This window comes from Mesoplodon densirostris, chromosome 1 (genome assembly GCF_025265405.1).
Source record: "Mesoplodon densirostris isolate mMesDen1 chromosome 1, mMesDen1 primary haplotype, whole genome shotgun sequence".
NCBI classification, from domain to species: domain Eukaryota; kingdom Metazoa; phylum Chordata; class Mammalia; order Artiodactyla; family Ziphiidae; genus Mesoplodon; species Mesoplodon densirostris.
The window spans coordinates 59093191-59109744 of NC_082661.1; the positions used below are offsets into that span (position 1 = coordinate 59093191).

Consider the following 16554-nt stretch of genomic DNA (forward strand, 5'->3'; position numbering starts at 1 on the left):
CGTGGTGTCCTCTATTTTCAGCTGTCTAATTCATTTGAGCTGCTGACATGATAAAAGTGCTGTGTTATAAAATTTATTAAGAGTATTAAGCATATTTTAAGAACAATTAACATTTAAAAATTTCCAACAGAGACTGGGTGCATTACAGTAAAATATAATTTTATGAAAAGCAAATATGTTAGCATTGGATACCCTAATTCACCATGAATCCAGATTATCATTATGGCAGAATGGGGGCTGACCTAACTGAGTGGGGTAGGGGAACTGATACAAAATTCCTGGGGCCCATCCCCGGACAGTTTTCAGCCTGTTCACTCTGGTGGTGTGGGACAGAAGGGGTCTCGGCTGCACTGATGGTGAAGAACCAGGGATAATAATACAGCTGATGTTCTTTGAGCGCTTTGTTTCAGGCCCTGTTCTAATCATTTTGCATTATGGACTCATTGAATTCTCTCCACAGCCCTGTGACATCAGTGATACCATGACTGCACTCTACAGGTGAGGAAACAAGGCACAAATTGGTTAAATGCCTTGCCCAAGGACATCCAGCTTGTAAGTGCTACAGCCAGGAACTGAACCCAAGCAATCTGACAAGAAAGCCTGAATTTCTAACCACTGCCCTGTACCATTAGGTAATTAATTACTCAGGGTTCCCTTTAAAATCTCTTTTACCAGTGCTGACCATTGGAATATCTAGCTATGACACCAAGGATGCAGGATTTTAAGGGTGCCCAAGGAAAAGCAATATGGCACATGCAGTGGTTAGTAAACTATGCTTTGTGGAGCAATAGGGGACCATGGAACCCCTAAAGATATGGCCATATATGGGGAGGGGGGCCTCTGTCAGCTTCTCTCTGCACTGCCCCCCCAAACAATACTCTCCTGCTGTGATTTATTAGTTTTACACATTGGGCTTCCATAAGTGTTTCTGTTTGAGGTTTAAGAAAGGGTTCACTGACTTTAAAAAAAACAAATAAACCAGGAAATTATGTTTTAGCCTTATAGAATTTGGACTTTGCAATTAGGCAGAAGAACTGTGTTCATATTCTGGTTTCATCCTTAAGTGTATATAATCTTGACTACATTACTTCATCTCTCTAAGTGTTCCTTTCCTCATCTGTAATATGTATATAATAATTTCCATCTCATAGGTTTGTTAAAAGATTAAATAAAAACACTATCTACAAAATAATTACTATAGTAGTTAATATATAATGCATGATCAATAAATGGTAGGTTTAAAAAATAATTCTATGTAAGTTTTTATAATTCTAAATAAAGTATTTATGGTTTAGACTGTACTAATTATTCAATTTCCTATTTCAAAACCATTAGGATTTAAGTGAATGAGGATAATTAAAAACACCCTAGTGAATGTGGATATTATTGAATGCCAAGGGTTTTGCCTAAAAAATGCAAAATCAGGATTTAAGAGTTACTGGAGAAATGATGAATTAATAAGATAAATGGGAGTATATACCCTCTAAGGGTAACACAGACTTTTAGCTCTGTGTGTATGAATTAAGAAATAAAATGAGCTCACTGCATCAGCATGCTTGCTCTAGAGCCAGTGGTTTTAATGCTAAATTGTAGCAAAGCAAACAAGTCTGAAGTTAAATGGATTCTAAGTGGCCATAGACATTCTCAACAAGATGGACGGGGCCTGAGAAAAGGGCTTCCATCAATGTTAATGTGACCAGAGCTGCTCAAGTACAGAACATTAAAAGAAAGAAGAAATGCTTTGAAACACTCTGAATTATTTACCTGAGAAAAGAAATCAAAGTAAAAGATAAGAGAACCACGTATTCACCATAGTGGCTGTTTAAGAGCTATTTTATATTCTTTTCTCTACAGATACTGTTTTCCGAGCCCATTAGGACTTGTAGTTACATTATGACCAACATTTTTGTCTTTCTTTGGCTCCTTAAACCGAGTTTCAAAACAGGAAGAAAATATTTAATTAAGAATTCCTTAAAGCTTGTATTATCAATAAAACATATCACATTCCCTGAACTCTGGCAAGGAATGAGGAAGAGAGCAAAGAATATAAAATATACTGTTTAGAAGCCCCAAAGCTGACTAAGTAAGATGCATGCTTGAAAATACTGCTTATGGCATATCATGGCCTAAAAATATCTCAAAACAATTTAGGATATTTATGAGGTATATAATAAAGCAAGAAAAGTGAAACCAGCTCTGTTAGCTTAGTAGTAAGAAAATGTAGCTGAAGTTAACAGTACATCCTGTCCAAACAATATTTGTCAGTAGAAATTTTCTTTAGCAGCTTCATATAGTCTTGGTTTTTAAGTCCATTTATTTTTTGCAACTCCCTTTGTCACAGTGTGTGATTATTTATAATATGGAAGTCATAGCAAATGCTATGACTTAACCTGTTTTCTGCTAAACTACATAAAACTCACAAATCACTGCTGAAAACAATGGGTTCCCAAATCAGCTAATCCATAATCTAGTAAGATGCACTATAAAAAGTGTGCAATCTAATTGATAGTAATAGAAGATCCTGAATTAATCGTTAGTCTTTTTGAAGATGAACTACTCAGTTTTTAATGGTTTCCGGTAAGTGTTACTAATACTTTATCTTGTAATTATAATGCACAAAGCTTATCCAGCAGATAGGCAGTTCTGGAAAACCATCTGCTTTACTGGCCAATTTCTCTAAGAAATGATAACAGTTGTTGCCTAAATGACTGCCGTTCAGTTTGCCAAATTCATTGTGCGCAGATCAAAGACAATATGAATTAAAATAATTTACATACAGTATTTGGATGAACAAAATGCAATACAGGATTTTGTATAAAATAAAGATTTCAATAAGACTTTTGTTTTTTCCACAGAGGGTTGTAAACTAAAATATAATGAAAAATAGAATCAAATATATTCTTTTCTTTCCCAAAAACGCATCAAATGGAATCAGCAGGTGCTGCAACTGAATCTGTATATTCTAAAATAATGAATTTTAAATCAAATTGAATCAAAAACTGTTCTCTAAATAAAACTTGAGAATAAATATTTTATTCTGATTGGTCTTTGAAAGTCAGGTGTGGTCAGGTGATACTGACCCCACCTCTCATTCAACTAAGAATGTCTGATAATCTGTTGACAAGTATTAATATGTTAGAGTCCCATGGGAAAATAATTTGAAAAAGAATAGATACATCTATATGTATAACTGAATCACTTTGCTGTATACCTGAAACTAACAAAACATTGTTCATCAACTACACTCCAATATAAAATAAAATTTTAAAAATTGTTAGAGTCCCAGCTCTAATCCCATATACTCTTATAAAACTGTTCCTGACTGGAGTAATTTTTAATTCTCTGACTCCTATGGCAACTAAGCCTGAGTCATTTCACTGAGAAGATAAAGAATGGGAGAGTGAGTAGCTATAAAGTGCCACAAAAACATAAGACGGTAACATTACTCATGCCCTGACCCATGGCAGGTGCTCAATAAATATTGGGTAAAGAAACCAGTAATGCTATTTGCTAGTTGTCTCTTGTAGGCACAACTCAACCTGAACCCTACAGTGTCATTTCTGAGAAGCCAGCTTACCTTCTGTAACAAATCAACAGTAATGGTCATAAAGTATAAAGCTTCTTAGAGGTAACCTGCAGTAGAACAATCACCCAAATGGGAAGTATAAAAACCAGCTCCAACTCTGCCAGTTAACAACACTGAGACCTCTGGACAGCCACCAACCTCTCTTGGTTGTGGTTTCCTCATGTTTAAAGTGAAGAATTTGGACCAGATGATTTCTAATCTACAGCCTAAGAAGAGAAGTTGCTGTTGATAGACCCTTAAAATATTTCAGAATTGTGGCAAAGGAATAATTTCATTTGATACCAAACATACTTCAGGAAGATTGCTACCTGGTGTGACTGTGTGTTTTATCATCCCACACAACACACACGTGTGTGAAGGAGGCACTATTAATAATTACACTGAGACAACAGGCATAAATGGATATTGTACTGAGGCAACCTGGGACATATGGTCACTCTGTCTTCCTCCTCTTGGGTAAAGTACTGTTGCATAAGAAAACATTTTCAGTTACATTAAATGAAACTCCCTATTTTACCACAGACTTCCATTCAGATAATAAAGTTCCTAGTAGTTATTATGAATTTATTTGGCCTCCAAATAAATTTAATTAAAAATAGCCAAAGGCTATTTTATTCCATACATGACTTTCCAGGAAAAGTCACAAAACAAAAGGAAACATTTTCTTTTCTTTGTTGTACTAAAAAAGGCCCATGCTGTAGATAAATATTTATAAAAATTCCATTGACACTGGAGAGTATGTCCTCTAAGTCCTGAGCAAAGGTGTGAAGCTAGGTCCTGAAAGAAGAGGGTTCCTTAAAGAAAGGCCCTCCTTCCCCGATTGTGAGCCCCAAAGCAGCCTCGGACTTACTTGAATCCCTTTGGCGTCAGGATGCACTTGGAGTCATGTTGGCAGGGGTTCAGGTCCTGGGCACAGAAGTCCAGCTTCTCCTCACACAACTCACCTGTTAACATGGCAAACGGTGTTAGGTCATAGACAAAGGTTAACAGGTTTCCTGCCAGCAGGGTGTGTCATGGGTCTGAGAGGTAAGCATAGCTTGTGATTGGAAAAAATAAAAAATCACAAGATATGGAAGCAGAAGATCTGAAATGCTGGTTCTGCGCTAAATAGTCTTATGATTTGGGACAACACAGCTATTGTTATCTGTGACTAATAGGAGTCCCTTTAGAATGTACTATTGGAGAAGGAAATCTGAATGCTTTTCGTTTTTATTCTTTTATTATTATTATTTTTAAATTTTGGACTTTTTATTGGGGTATAACATATATCCATAAGATAAATGAACAGCTAATAAATAGACACAAACTGAACTCACAGTCATGTAACAAGCATCCATATCCCAAAACACACCACTGACCATCACTCCAGAGGCCCAACCCCAAGGGTAAGTAACCACTACCCTGACAGGACCACAGATTATTTGCACCTGTTTTTGAACTTGACATAAATAGAATCATTTGGCATGTACCCCTTTATGTCTGGCTTATTCTGTTGTTTTATGTTTGAAAAGATAATCCTCAAATCTTCACAGTCTCCAAGGTTCTATAAGTCTAGAAGAAAAAGACTTTGTTTCCCTTTTATGACTTATTGCAACAGCTCAACAGTATACTCCTCAGCTACATCCGTCATGACAGAAAAAAGCAAAAGGAGAATCAATCTAGATAAAGAGCGTACACTTCTTTCTATCAGCTAGCTTATAAAGAATAATTGTCATCCATAAATGAGAGCTACAAGCATAACCATGAAGATTCTAGACACACTTTGTTGAATTGCATGTCCAATTATCTGTTAGGAAATTTCTTCATTTATAAATAACATGGTTGTATTTTATTTTCAGGTACATTAGGCCAAATATGATTTTTGGTGAGAACACTTTCCCAATCATTGCGTGAGATTTTATGGTGACTGGAAAGATGTAAAATTAAAAAGTTATCTCCTTTTCTACCTTACCTTTAAATTAGTTTTTAATTATTTTATATGTAATAAATGAATGAATAAAGTGATACATCTATATGCAGCTGTTGTTCATTTCCAAGAAACTATTAGAACTTTGTTCAAAGTGTGTGGATTTAAAGAAACATAGGTTAAAAAATCAGGAGTCTGCAGCAAATCTCTTTGTTATAAGACTGTCCTTTTAAGGTAATACTTTGCTAACTGGTAGAAATAGTTGCTTAACAACTAAATGTGGCAAATCATTTACACTTCAAGGATCTTTTTCAGTGATTTAAATATATAAATGTACTAAGCTAGGTATTACATCAATGTGGTGCATGATAAGTTAGAGTTTTTTCTGTCTCTTAAAGAGAACTAATTGTACTAAAAGTCTCATATATTTCTTTTATAAGAAGCATTTCTGTGTCTGTAAATCTGTGACATAAAAATTTTTTATCAACATATACCTATACCTAATGAGCTATTTTTAAACAGGGTTTACTTAAAGCATCTTACATTCAATTATTATTACTTTAAGTAATACACCTTGATAGGATGCATTTGTTATAATTTGTCAGCCTATCATGATGAAATCCCTTTCAGTTTTCTAATCAAATCTACCTGGTTGGATAAAGGCTGTTTATAGTAGTCTATATGCAAGGCAGTTTAAATATCATTCTATGTATTCTTCACTTTATACCCAAATAAGAAATCATTTAAAAAATGATATGAAAGGGGGGGGATGCTTTACTTCTTATTCATTTTGATCTAATCCAATCCAATCCAATCTAAACCATAGTTCATAAGGATTTACTACATGATGAGAGCAGTATGCTTAGAATATTTGTCTTTATATCTCTGTAGAGTATGGTATGGTGACATACTAAAATAATAGTTACTGAAAGAAAAATTTATGCTTTTTAAGGCAAGAACTCCATCTTGTTGACCTATATTCAACTTGTTTCATTTTCGCCTCCTGAAATGATAAAGCGTGTGATGTGACAGGATGGACGGAAAGATGGAAATGTTCTTTATTCTATTACACATAGTGCTGTACTCTATTAACTTATAAGCAGGTATTTATATTTTTCATATGGCATCAGGAAAGGTAAGTCAGCCCATTGGAGTGGTTAAGGGCAATGTGGTTGAACACAGGTTAAATTTCAGTGCCCATGAACCCCTCAAGAGATGGGAGTCTAGACAAACATTGGCTTCATAATTTGGCTCCAACCCACTCCACAAAATCCCAGCAAATCCTATTCATTTGCTTTCAGCCTGGACCCTTAAAAGTCCCCAATGATAAAGCAGTAGCTTGGAACACAATGTTTGCCTGGCATTTGAGATTCCACTTTTGATCAGATGAGCAAATTAATTTTCCTTGTGCTTCTAGTTTTCAGCTATTTTGTTGATGAGAAGTTAAAGGTGTGTGTGTGTGTGTGTGTGTGTGTTTGTGTGTTGGTTGGTTGGTTGGTTGTGTTTTGGAGAAGAATTAGAGGGGTCAGCCAGGGAGCATACTGTTACCTCTTTAGGATAACAAGTTATTGAATTATCAGCTACAACTTGTGAAGAAAAAACACATGTCCTAAACAGAGGCATCTTTTTTTTTTTTTTTTTTTTGGTAAGGAAGTGATGTTTAGTTTTCAGATCACCTCTTCCTGATTGTGTCTGTCAGGTACGTATGGCAGAGAGTGGGATGGAAATGGACAAGTTCTACAGTTACACTAGTAAGAGCTGTGAGAGAGTAAGGCAGGAGTGATGCCCTCTTCCCTAAAAGGGCATGATTCCTCGGAGTCCAGAAGATGTAATTCATTGCTTACTGAACATCTGTAAATGTGGTCTTTCTGAAGAATCTGATGTAGTGGTAATATGACCATACACCCTGGCTTGCTCAGGTTTATACTTGCCATCCCAGGGTAATTTTCAATAGTGTCCCCACACACTCACACAGATGCCCTGATGTGGATGACAGATGCTATGGTCACCTTGTGGGTGGGGCAGTAAAAGCTGGATCAACAGAGTTAATGCTCTCCTTGGAGTGAAGAGTGAACCAGCATAAAGAAATCCTAGGGAGAAACTACTCTTAATTGGGTGAAATGACATTTGGGTTGCTGAGTTATTGTTTGGGATGGCCTTCTGCAACTTATTCAATATAAAACAGTGGACTGGTTGCAGAAAAATGAACTATTTTATTGTTCTGGTCCCCAATTCTTCATGAGTAAAATGAGGTTCTGGAATTGAAGTTGTGCAAGGTCAACTGTGGCTATAAAAACCTTTTTTTTAAAAAAAAAGACAAAATGCTTCTGAAGAGATGAATAATGCAGATAAGCAAGTTAGTAGAGAGAGCATTATGCTTTAACTGAACAGAACATCTATTGTATTCAGTGGTAAAAAGAGTGTCAGCATGTGCCCCAACCCCACTGAGGTACCAATACTGTGAATATTATTGTAATGAGGCAGAAATCTCAGTGCACTTGATGGTTCTTATGGGAAACAGTACCTGGAGTTGGCCTTGCTTCCTGCTTCATTTTAGATCCGTGTGCCTAACTTTAATGTTCTTTCCTTACTATACACAAGGGGTCCTTCCGTAATCTTCATTTGTACTTCTGGTATCTAAAATTATCTTTTTGTTTGCATTCCTTATTACTGCACTTACTGAAATTGTTTTAGAACTATTCCACAAGCTTCTTCCCTGATACCTATGGTGAGATCTGCCTATGGATGTTTTCAAATAATTCTGGTAGCAAACCACCAGACTTTTAACATTGCCGTATATTTTGAGTGCAAACTGTGTAAAAGGACTTACGTTAATGCTAGGACTATAATGGTGAATAACAAAAAACGATATCCCTGTTCTCATGGAGCTTATACATGAGGGGAGGAGGAGAAAGATATTGATCCATTAATTTCAAAAGTAACTGTAAAATTGCCTGAGTGATGAATGCTAAAAAATGTCTTGATGCTCTAGAAGGGGGACTAATGGTGAGGGAATTTTTTCTGAAGAAGTAGGACTTGGATTGCAGGTGAAGGGTGTTGATAAAGAGCATTGGCAGTGGCTCTGTGCAGGAGGTGACATGGCAAATATGAGCTCTGAGAGACTGGGAGTGAGCCCTGGAGAGCGTGGTGACACAGAAGGCCACAGAGGTTGGCAGGGGCCACACGGCAGAATGTCTTTATTTAATGAGCAGTGGGTGCCATTGAAGGGTTTTAGGATAGAGGATGGCCAGATGACATGCACACTTTGAAAAGATCATTTGGGCTCTAGAGGAGGATGGATAGCACCGAGACAAATACAAATGGATATGAGTCACGACTTAGCTTGTACTCAGGTGGTGGTAGAGGAGACATGGATGGCCTGGACGTTTAGAAGCAAAATAAATGGGAATTTGTCATGGATTGGGTTAGGGTAGGGGAGAGAGGAAGTTGTCCGGGACTTTTAGGTTTCTGGTATGAATATTTGGAAGTACCTTTCAGTGACATAGAGAACCCTGAAAAGACCAGGTTTTCTGGGGCAAAAATCAAGAGTTTGAAAAATAAGGATGTGGTGTCATGGGTTGAACTGTGTCTCCCACGCACCCCGCCCCCCTCAAAAAATATGTTGTAGTCCTCCAGTACCTCAGAATGTGACCTTATTTGGAGATAGGGTTTCTATAGAAGTAATCAAGTTAAAATGAGGTCCTTAGGGTGGGCCCTAATCTGGTATGGCTAATGTTCTCACAGGACGAGGAAATCTGTCATAGAGGGCAGCCCACATGAAGAGACAGAGAGGGAAGATGACCATCAACAGGCCAACTAGAGAAGTCTGCAACAGGTCCTTCTCTCACAGCCCTCAAAAGGAGCTGACACCTTGATTTTGGACTTCTAACCTCCAGAACTGTGAGATGATAAATTTCTGTTATTTAAGCCACTCTGTTTCTGGTACTGTGGTATAATAACACTAGTGAACCCATACAGGTGGTAAATTCTAAATTATTGGAGGTTTATAGTGGGGAATAAATCTTTCAAATTATGCTACTATTTCTTTTCTTCTCTTTTTTCTCTCTCTTTTTCTCCTTCCTTCTTTCCCTCCCTCCTTCCCTCTCTTCCTTCGGTCTCTTTCCTTTCTTACTTCATTCCATGTGGCTGTCCGCATCCATGCCTGAAATTTTCTTTAAGCTTCTCCAACAGAGTCTTTAATAAGTGATGCATGAGGAGAGGAAGTGGCCCCTAACCATGACCTTTGCACTTCAAAGAGTCAAGGTTTGAACAGAGCAAATCAGCATAGTTTAGCCTTACATTTGCTGCCAGGGCTGGATGCCTCTCTGCAAAGCACTGTGAGTCTTGGTTGACTTGGACCAATCAGCTCTTGGCCCTCTCTCCAAGAGGCATTGGTGTTAACAGGTAAGGTTTGCAGGACAGGCTACCCAAACAGTAATGAAGATCCTCCTCCTCTTACGGCATTGAAGGTGACAAAAGCAAGAGAATCACAAACTACTGTGTCTTGTAGAGGGGGAGAAAAGTGAGTCCCATGTCTGTTTCATCTGCTTTACAATAAATCTGGAGACTGACTTGAACTGTGAATGATAGCTGCAAGTAAAAATAACTACCAACATCTCTATTATCACTAATTATAAAGTAATAATCTTGAAAGTGATTAATTTAAATTATGTCAAAGACACTAAAGCTCATGGTAAGTGGATGACACCTGAGTTGAGTCTTGTCACTAAAAATGATTTACATTTTCTACACAGACACTCAAATTTTTTAAACATGCTTTTCCTTAAAATATACTGGTTTAACTTATGGCATTGTTGAAAATTCTTAGCTATAGTGATTCTTTGACAAATAAATGAATAATGAAGACATTATATAGTCCACGAGCTAATATTAAATGTTTCCTGAAACTAATAAGAATAGTGTAAGAGGAAATTAACTACATATAGTAGGATTAATTTACATGTTCTCTGGAGTGAGACTTTTTAATTTGACCAAAATTCAAACCTGCTTTAGTTTAATAATTTTCATAAAAAAATGTTGGGGGGAAATATTTTGAGCTAGACCCAGCAAATGATAAAATGATGTTCATGACAAAATCCTTACTCTGGAGAAGTTAAAATGTGGAAAAATTAGAGACATAAGGTAGATGCTTAATTTTCCAGTATCCCTTAAGTTTCATTTAGTGACTGGAATATGGACAGCATCATGGCCTACAAACTGGCTGAATGATATTTATTGTTATTTTATTTATTATTGAAAACTAGACTACACAGATGCAAAGTTCATTATTACCCTTAAAGAGACTTCTTCTCTTGGCAAGGTAAACTGTGCTATTTAGAGAGAAGACATTTTTGAAGAGTTATTGGATGGACAGCTAGTTGTTTTCTATCTACCAAGAAATTTGGGCAACAGCATGTCTTGCTGAGGTTTATTCAGTTCTCAAAGCCTGCCTAGCAGAGAAAAGGTTGGTCATCTAGTCCCTAGATCAGGATTTCAGGAATTTTCCAACTCAAACTACTCTGTTTAAAATATTCACTTTTTTCACTACTAGAGCAATAAGAAAGGGTGGGTTTGAATGAATAAGTATCTCATCTATATTTTTCCCAAAGTTAGCCCTGTAAATTCAGGTTGGCCATATTTACAAACACAAACAATTTTAGATATAGGTTCATGGCATTGTTGGAACACTTAACTCTCACTAGATTTTGCTAATGTAACCAGATTAGTTTCTTTTTTCTCTGAAACAGAAATAATCTGAGAGTCCATTCTGGGGACCACGGATGTAAGAAGGGGGTGGGGAGGATTCCAGGGCTGACACTGCAGCCTGTTCTTGTTCCTATTCATAAACTGCATCAAACTAGTTTCTTTTTTAATATGAAAGGATCATTACTATTGATAATAATGGAAAGGGAACTCATGACAGCAATCTGAATAACTGAACCAGCATTCTAGTGTTATATTTAATCTGTTATGACATTTTCAAATATACTTATAACAGGGGAGGAAGTCTGGTTGAATTCCTGACAGCATCCCCAGGACAGAGTTTTGGAGGGTCAAATGCATCATTCTTCAAATATTTGCATTTTGAGCCCTTGCTTCGCTCAAGAAAAACCTGGAAAAAATGGTACTAAGTTTACTCTATTTGAATTGGCACAGAGAGGGAAGGTATCAAAAAAAAGCAACCTATTGGAAATAAATTGAGATTTAATTTCTTAAAAGTACACTACTTGGGCTTCCCTGGTGGCGCAGTGGTTGACGGGTCCGCCTGCCGATGCAGGGGATGCTGGTTCGTGCCCCGGTCCGGGAAGATCCCACATGCCGTGGAGCGGCTGGGCCCATGAGTCATGGCTGCTGAGCCAGCGCGTCCGGAGCCTGTGCTCCACAGCGGGAGAGGCCACAACAGTGAGAGGCCCAAGTACAGCAAAAAAAAAAAAAAAAAAAAAAAGTACACTACTTGAGGGCAAGGGATAGATACCTTTATTTATAGTTTTGTATCTCTTAATTGCCCTTGCATTTGCTAGCAAATTATCTGGCACAAATTAGATACTCGATGGCTGTTGAAAAATGTGAAAACACTTATTTGATTGCTTTTCAAAGGAAAATACTTTATAAATTGTTAATGAAGGAGACCCAGATGGCATAAGGGGTAATTTAAGGAAGAAGAGAGAATAAGGAATACTGGTAGCAGATTTGTGTTTTAGGTTCCCACCCTCACGTATGGCCTTGTAGGCTGAACTTGAGGGGTAGCCTATTGACTCAGATATCTTGACAATCTTGTCTGCCAAATGATGACTATCCCAATCAGAAACAGATAGGATGAACTCGGGAATCAAGAGGAAGTGTGAGTGTAAATGGCATGTCTGAGAAAGATTAAGATAAATGGACCTGAATGTTTCTCATTACATAATTTGAAAAATTCCATACAATTCCTAAAAAAAATTGTACATTTCCCATTTGTTCTTTATTCATGTAAAGAATAGCATTCTCTCTCCTCTCACAGACCTTGCAATGTAGCAGGGAGATGGATGAGCTGTATTAGAGGGTGGACACAGCTGATGGGATTATGGGAGTCATTCCAGAACAGGTTAACTGAATTGGACCTGAAGGAAAAATATTTCTGTTTTCTCCTTTTTTGCTGAACCAGGCTAGTGCTATTTGTTGCCTACTCTGCTCAACATTATAATCCCAGACACCAGAGCACATCAACGTGAGCAGATGCCCAGTCTCCAATCTGAATATTTAGTATCCTTATCAGTAGTGATAGCAATAATTGACTTTATTTCATCAGTAAGTAAAGGATTACTTATGAACAGTGTGTTTCTGCTTATTTTTATAAAAGAGCTAACTCTTCCTAAAGGTTCCTTTTCATAATAATCTGATGCTTTCTTATTTGTGTTTATTATCCTGAAACTTGTTCTATCAATTAGCAATAGTTAATTGTTTCATAATATGATCAATACACTATCCCGATAATACCCACTTCTCTAAGCTTAATTAAATCCAATTGTTAGTAGAGAAATATAGGGACTTGATCTTGAGGAGCCATTAATTTTTGAAGATATATTAGCCACTGATAAATGTCCTCTTGGTGCAAAGGGTGTGCAAAATGGGACACAAGCATAAGCGGACAAAGCCAAAGTATAACCTCATGAGATAAAGTTTATCATAATTCAAAACAGGAAGACTCAAGGAAACATGCTATAAATGTGGATATTGATGTTTCAGAAAAGAAAATCATTTTATATTCTCACTTTTGTTCTAAATGACGTGAAATGGGTTGCTCCATAACGCTTGCTTGCCTGAAAGTTTTATTAGTCTTTGTGTTCAGAAACAATTCTTTCTCTTTATTTAAAAACTAGTCAAGTAGCTATACTTTGCTGTTAACTTTCTTGGAATATGAGAAGTGATGGCTTTGTACTGCTGAAATAACTGACCTAATCTGAACTTGCAATGAAGAACCAAACCAAAGAGTCTGCCTGGTAGACAAGGGTAATGTTTTATGTATTTTCATATCACTTTCAATTCTGAGCACAGTATTCTGAATAAGGTATTTTCTCAATAAATATCTTTTGAATTTTTAAAATGGAAAAACTTACCTCTCCAAATAAATAAACAAAAAAGGAAGTGTTTTTCAGTACTTCCTCATTGGAACATTATGGCTAAATAATGTAGCCAATTCCAACAGCTACTGAAACTACAAAAATATTTAACTTCATTTCAAAATAAATAAATCCAAATTAGATTGAATAAGCCTTGGTTAAGTTAAATGGTTGTTCTGAACTCAGTGGGCCCTGCCTATTAACTAAAGAGCAAATAGGATCTTTAAAATGTTTTCTGAGATTCAAATGCATTTAAGAAGGCTTTGAAAGGTTGGAACATGAGTGCAAACCATAAAATATAATTAGGCTGCCAAAGTCCTCTCTCTAGTTAAAAAAGACTGCAAGTATGAGTGCAGCTATATTGACTTTGACAAAAAAGACCTTACACAGCTTGAGGCACAATTAATGAGAGAAGGTGTCACTGTTATTAAGAGATCATGACAATCCAAAAATATACAAAAAACCTAAAAAAAAAACCAGCCAAATTCAAGAGTTCTTCAGTATTTCCTTACACTTCAATGTAGAATAAGAGGGTAAAGAGAACCAAAGACTTATTCTCAAATAAAGCCTTTCCATTGGAAATGAGCATGGCAAATAAAATGACAAAATAATAATTTTTAAAAAGACAGTAAAACTGTCTTTTTACTGAAAAAAGACTGAAGACCATGGTGGGGAGGAAGTTCCTTCACACATATAACTTACTTTAGGTAGAATTTTCTTTATCAAAATTCCGTAAGAATTCATCCATCATTAGGAATGACATCAAACCATCTACACCATGTCACTGTAGTGATGATGGTTGGAACTAAATGATCCAAAACTTAAATTTGTCCTCTCTGGCAGCCCTTGATACTTCTGGAGTATAGACATCTAACATTTTCAAGTGTTTTCTTATACATTCTTCCATGTTATTCTCAAACATCTAAATGAGGTGGGACAGATGTCATTAGACTGTGACAGGCCCCACAGTTGATAAATTTTAGTGCCAAGATGAGAAATTTTAGCTTTTCCCATTAACTTCATAAATTCATCAGTATCCCACCTGCCCTATGTGATGGAAGGTAGCCTAGTCATCAGGGGAATTAATTAATTAATTGTACAGACACTGATTAGGCACTTTCTTTTTTTCATGTGTAGATAAAGTAGATTGCCTGTCTGCACCTGAATTTTGTTTTCTTTTCAAATACACCTAAGGGTCAATTACTTATAGCCAGCTGAAGAGACAGCAGAAGAAAAGCTTATTTGGCACAAAGGATTAGTCAGAGCCACTGTGGATGTGAAAACATGCCAAGTCTGGAAGATGGCAGCAAATAAGAAGGGACTGGTTCCAGGGGAAGGCCTCCAAATTACAGTGCAGGCCTTGGGGCCAGTTAGACACTGGTTTACATCTAGACCCCTATTTACAAGGTATGTATCCTTGGGTAAGTACTTTGTCACTGTTTTATGCAAGGTATTGCTCAAGTCCTTATTGCTCATATCTACAGAGTTCTTTTTAAATTAACAATATGTCAGCTAATAACAGAGTTTCTTTTTATTTAAGAAAATTACGCTGGGTGCTGTAAAGAAGTTGAAATTTCATTTCTAGTTATGTTTTGGATTCAAATAATAGAAAATGGTTTGACTGCTTTTTAAAGCAAATTCAGTCAGCAGCAGATTATTGAAAATAAGAGACATCTTTTATAAAGATAAGCATGAGATTTAGTCAACACATGAAAACATGTGGTGATGTAAAACAATATCATACTGCCAAGCTTGCTCCCGAGAGTATATATAACTATTTAAGGACACTTTTCTGTGACAGAATAATTGCCATTGTGTTTTCTGAGATAGACTCGGACCTTAGACATCTCTGCCCCAGACCACCAATTGTTTTAGTACTTGTAAAAAAGAAAAGATGACATTTTACCAAGGATGGTATTGGATGCATTAATCCACAGAGAATGTACAGGCTATATTTTTTACATTCCCAAATAGGAAACAAAATTTTTTCATGTTTTTTAACTTAACTCTGCACATAGTAAGTGACTAAACACAATAAATCATCTGAACAATGCAACAGAAAAAAAAATGAAGTCCTTAGCAAGAGGAGACAGAGCTGCTATACAATATAGTCCATGTTAGCCCTATAATCATACTGCTAATGCCTTACATACAACTGGAACTGTCAAGACAAGCACACTTTTAGGATGCTGTGCCTGTACTTGGCACTTAAAGACTCTTGGTAAGCTGAGTGAAAATACAATGTTATTAGGTATAATTCTGAATCTTTGAGATAAAAATTTAACAAAGATTTCATGATGATTCCCCAGACATGCTGATCACCTTGAGCATTACAGGACTTCCTTTCCTGGGCTTTGATGTATTTGGAAAGCCATGCAGACCATAAAGTGTCAATGATTAGATATAGCTCTTTTTATGCTTTAAATACACTGCCTAGTACTCATGACATTCTATGAGTTTGACAATGTCATTTTATAAATCAACCTCTTGGGTTTTGAATTTTTATTTTATAAAATGTTTTAATAAATGTATATATCTTTTAATATTTTTCATGTTTCAAATGACTAAAGATATTAATTTAAAATTATGGGAAAATTCTCACTATTTAAAATTTTTTCTAGCTACAGCCTATGTACTGTATTAAATGACTTATGTTTTTCATGATAAAAATAATACATGTTTGGGATATCTTTAAAAAAGGAAAAGCATACAGACAAGTAGAAACTAGAAAGCATTTGTCTTTATTTTTAGCCACTTCTTCTGCCCACTCAGAGAATTTCTTTCACAGTCTTCCAGAAATTGGTAAAGTGCATTTCAGATACCCTCTTTATACTATTTGGCATAGCTATCTACATATCAAGGATCTGAATGACTGATTTGACATATTGATCTCAGATTTCATTTTTGTCAACATTCCTTTTACCATGTCCACACCATGAAATCTATGTAGCTCTGAAAGAAAG

At 36.3% G+C, this 16554-nt stretch overlaps 1 protein-coding gene across 2 annotated transcripts in view; it reads right to left on the reverse strand.

Moving 5' to 3' along the window:
• The window catches only part of SLIT2 (slit guidance ligand 2), a 405484-nt gene that overhangs the window by 30637 nt on the left and 358293 nt on the right, over positions 1–16554 (reverse strand). For both annotated transcript variants that reach the window (XM_060103633.1, XM_060103629.1), the window contains one exon: positions 4437–4530. In XM_060103633.1, the coding sequence (XP_059959616.1) occupies positions 4437–4530 (94 nt within the window). The remainder of the gene's footprint in view (positions 1–4436; positions 4531–16554) is intronic.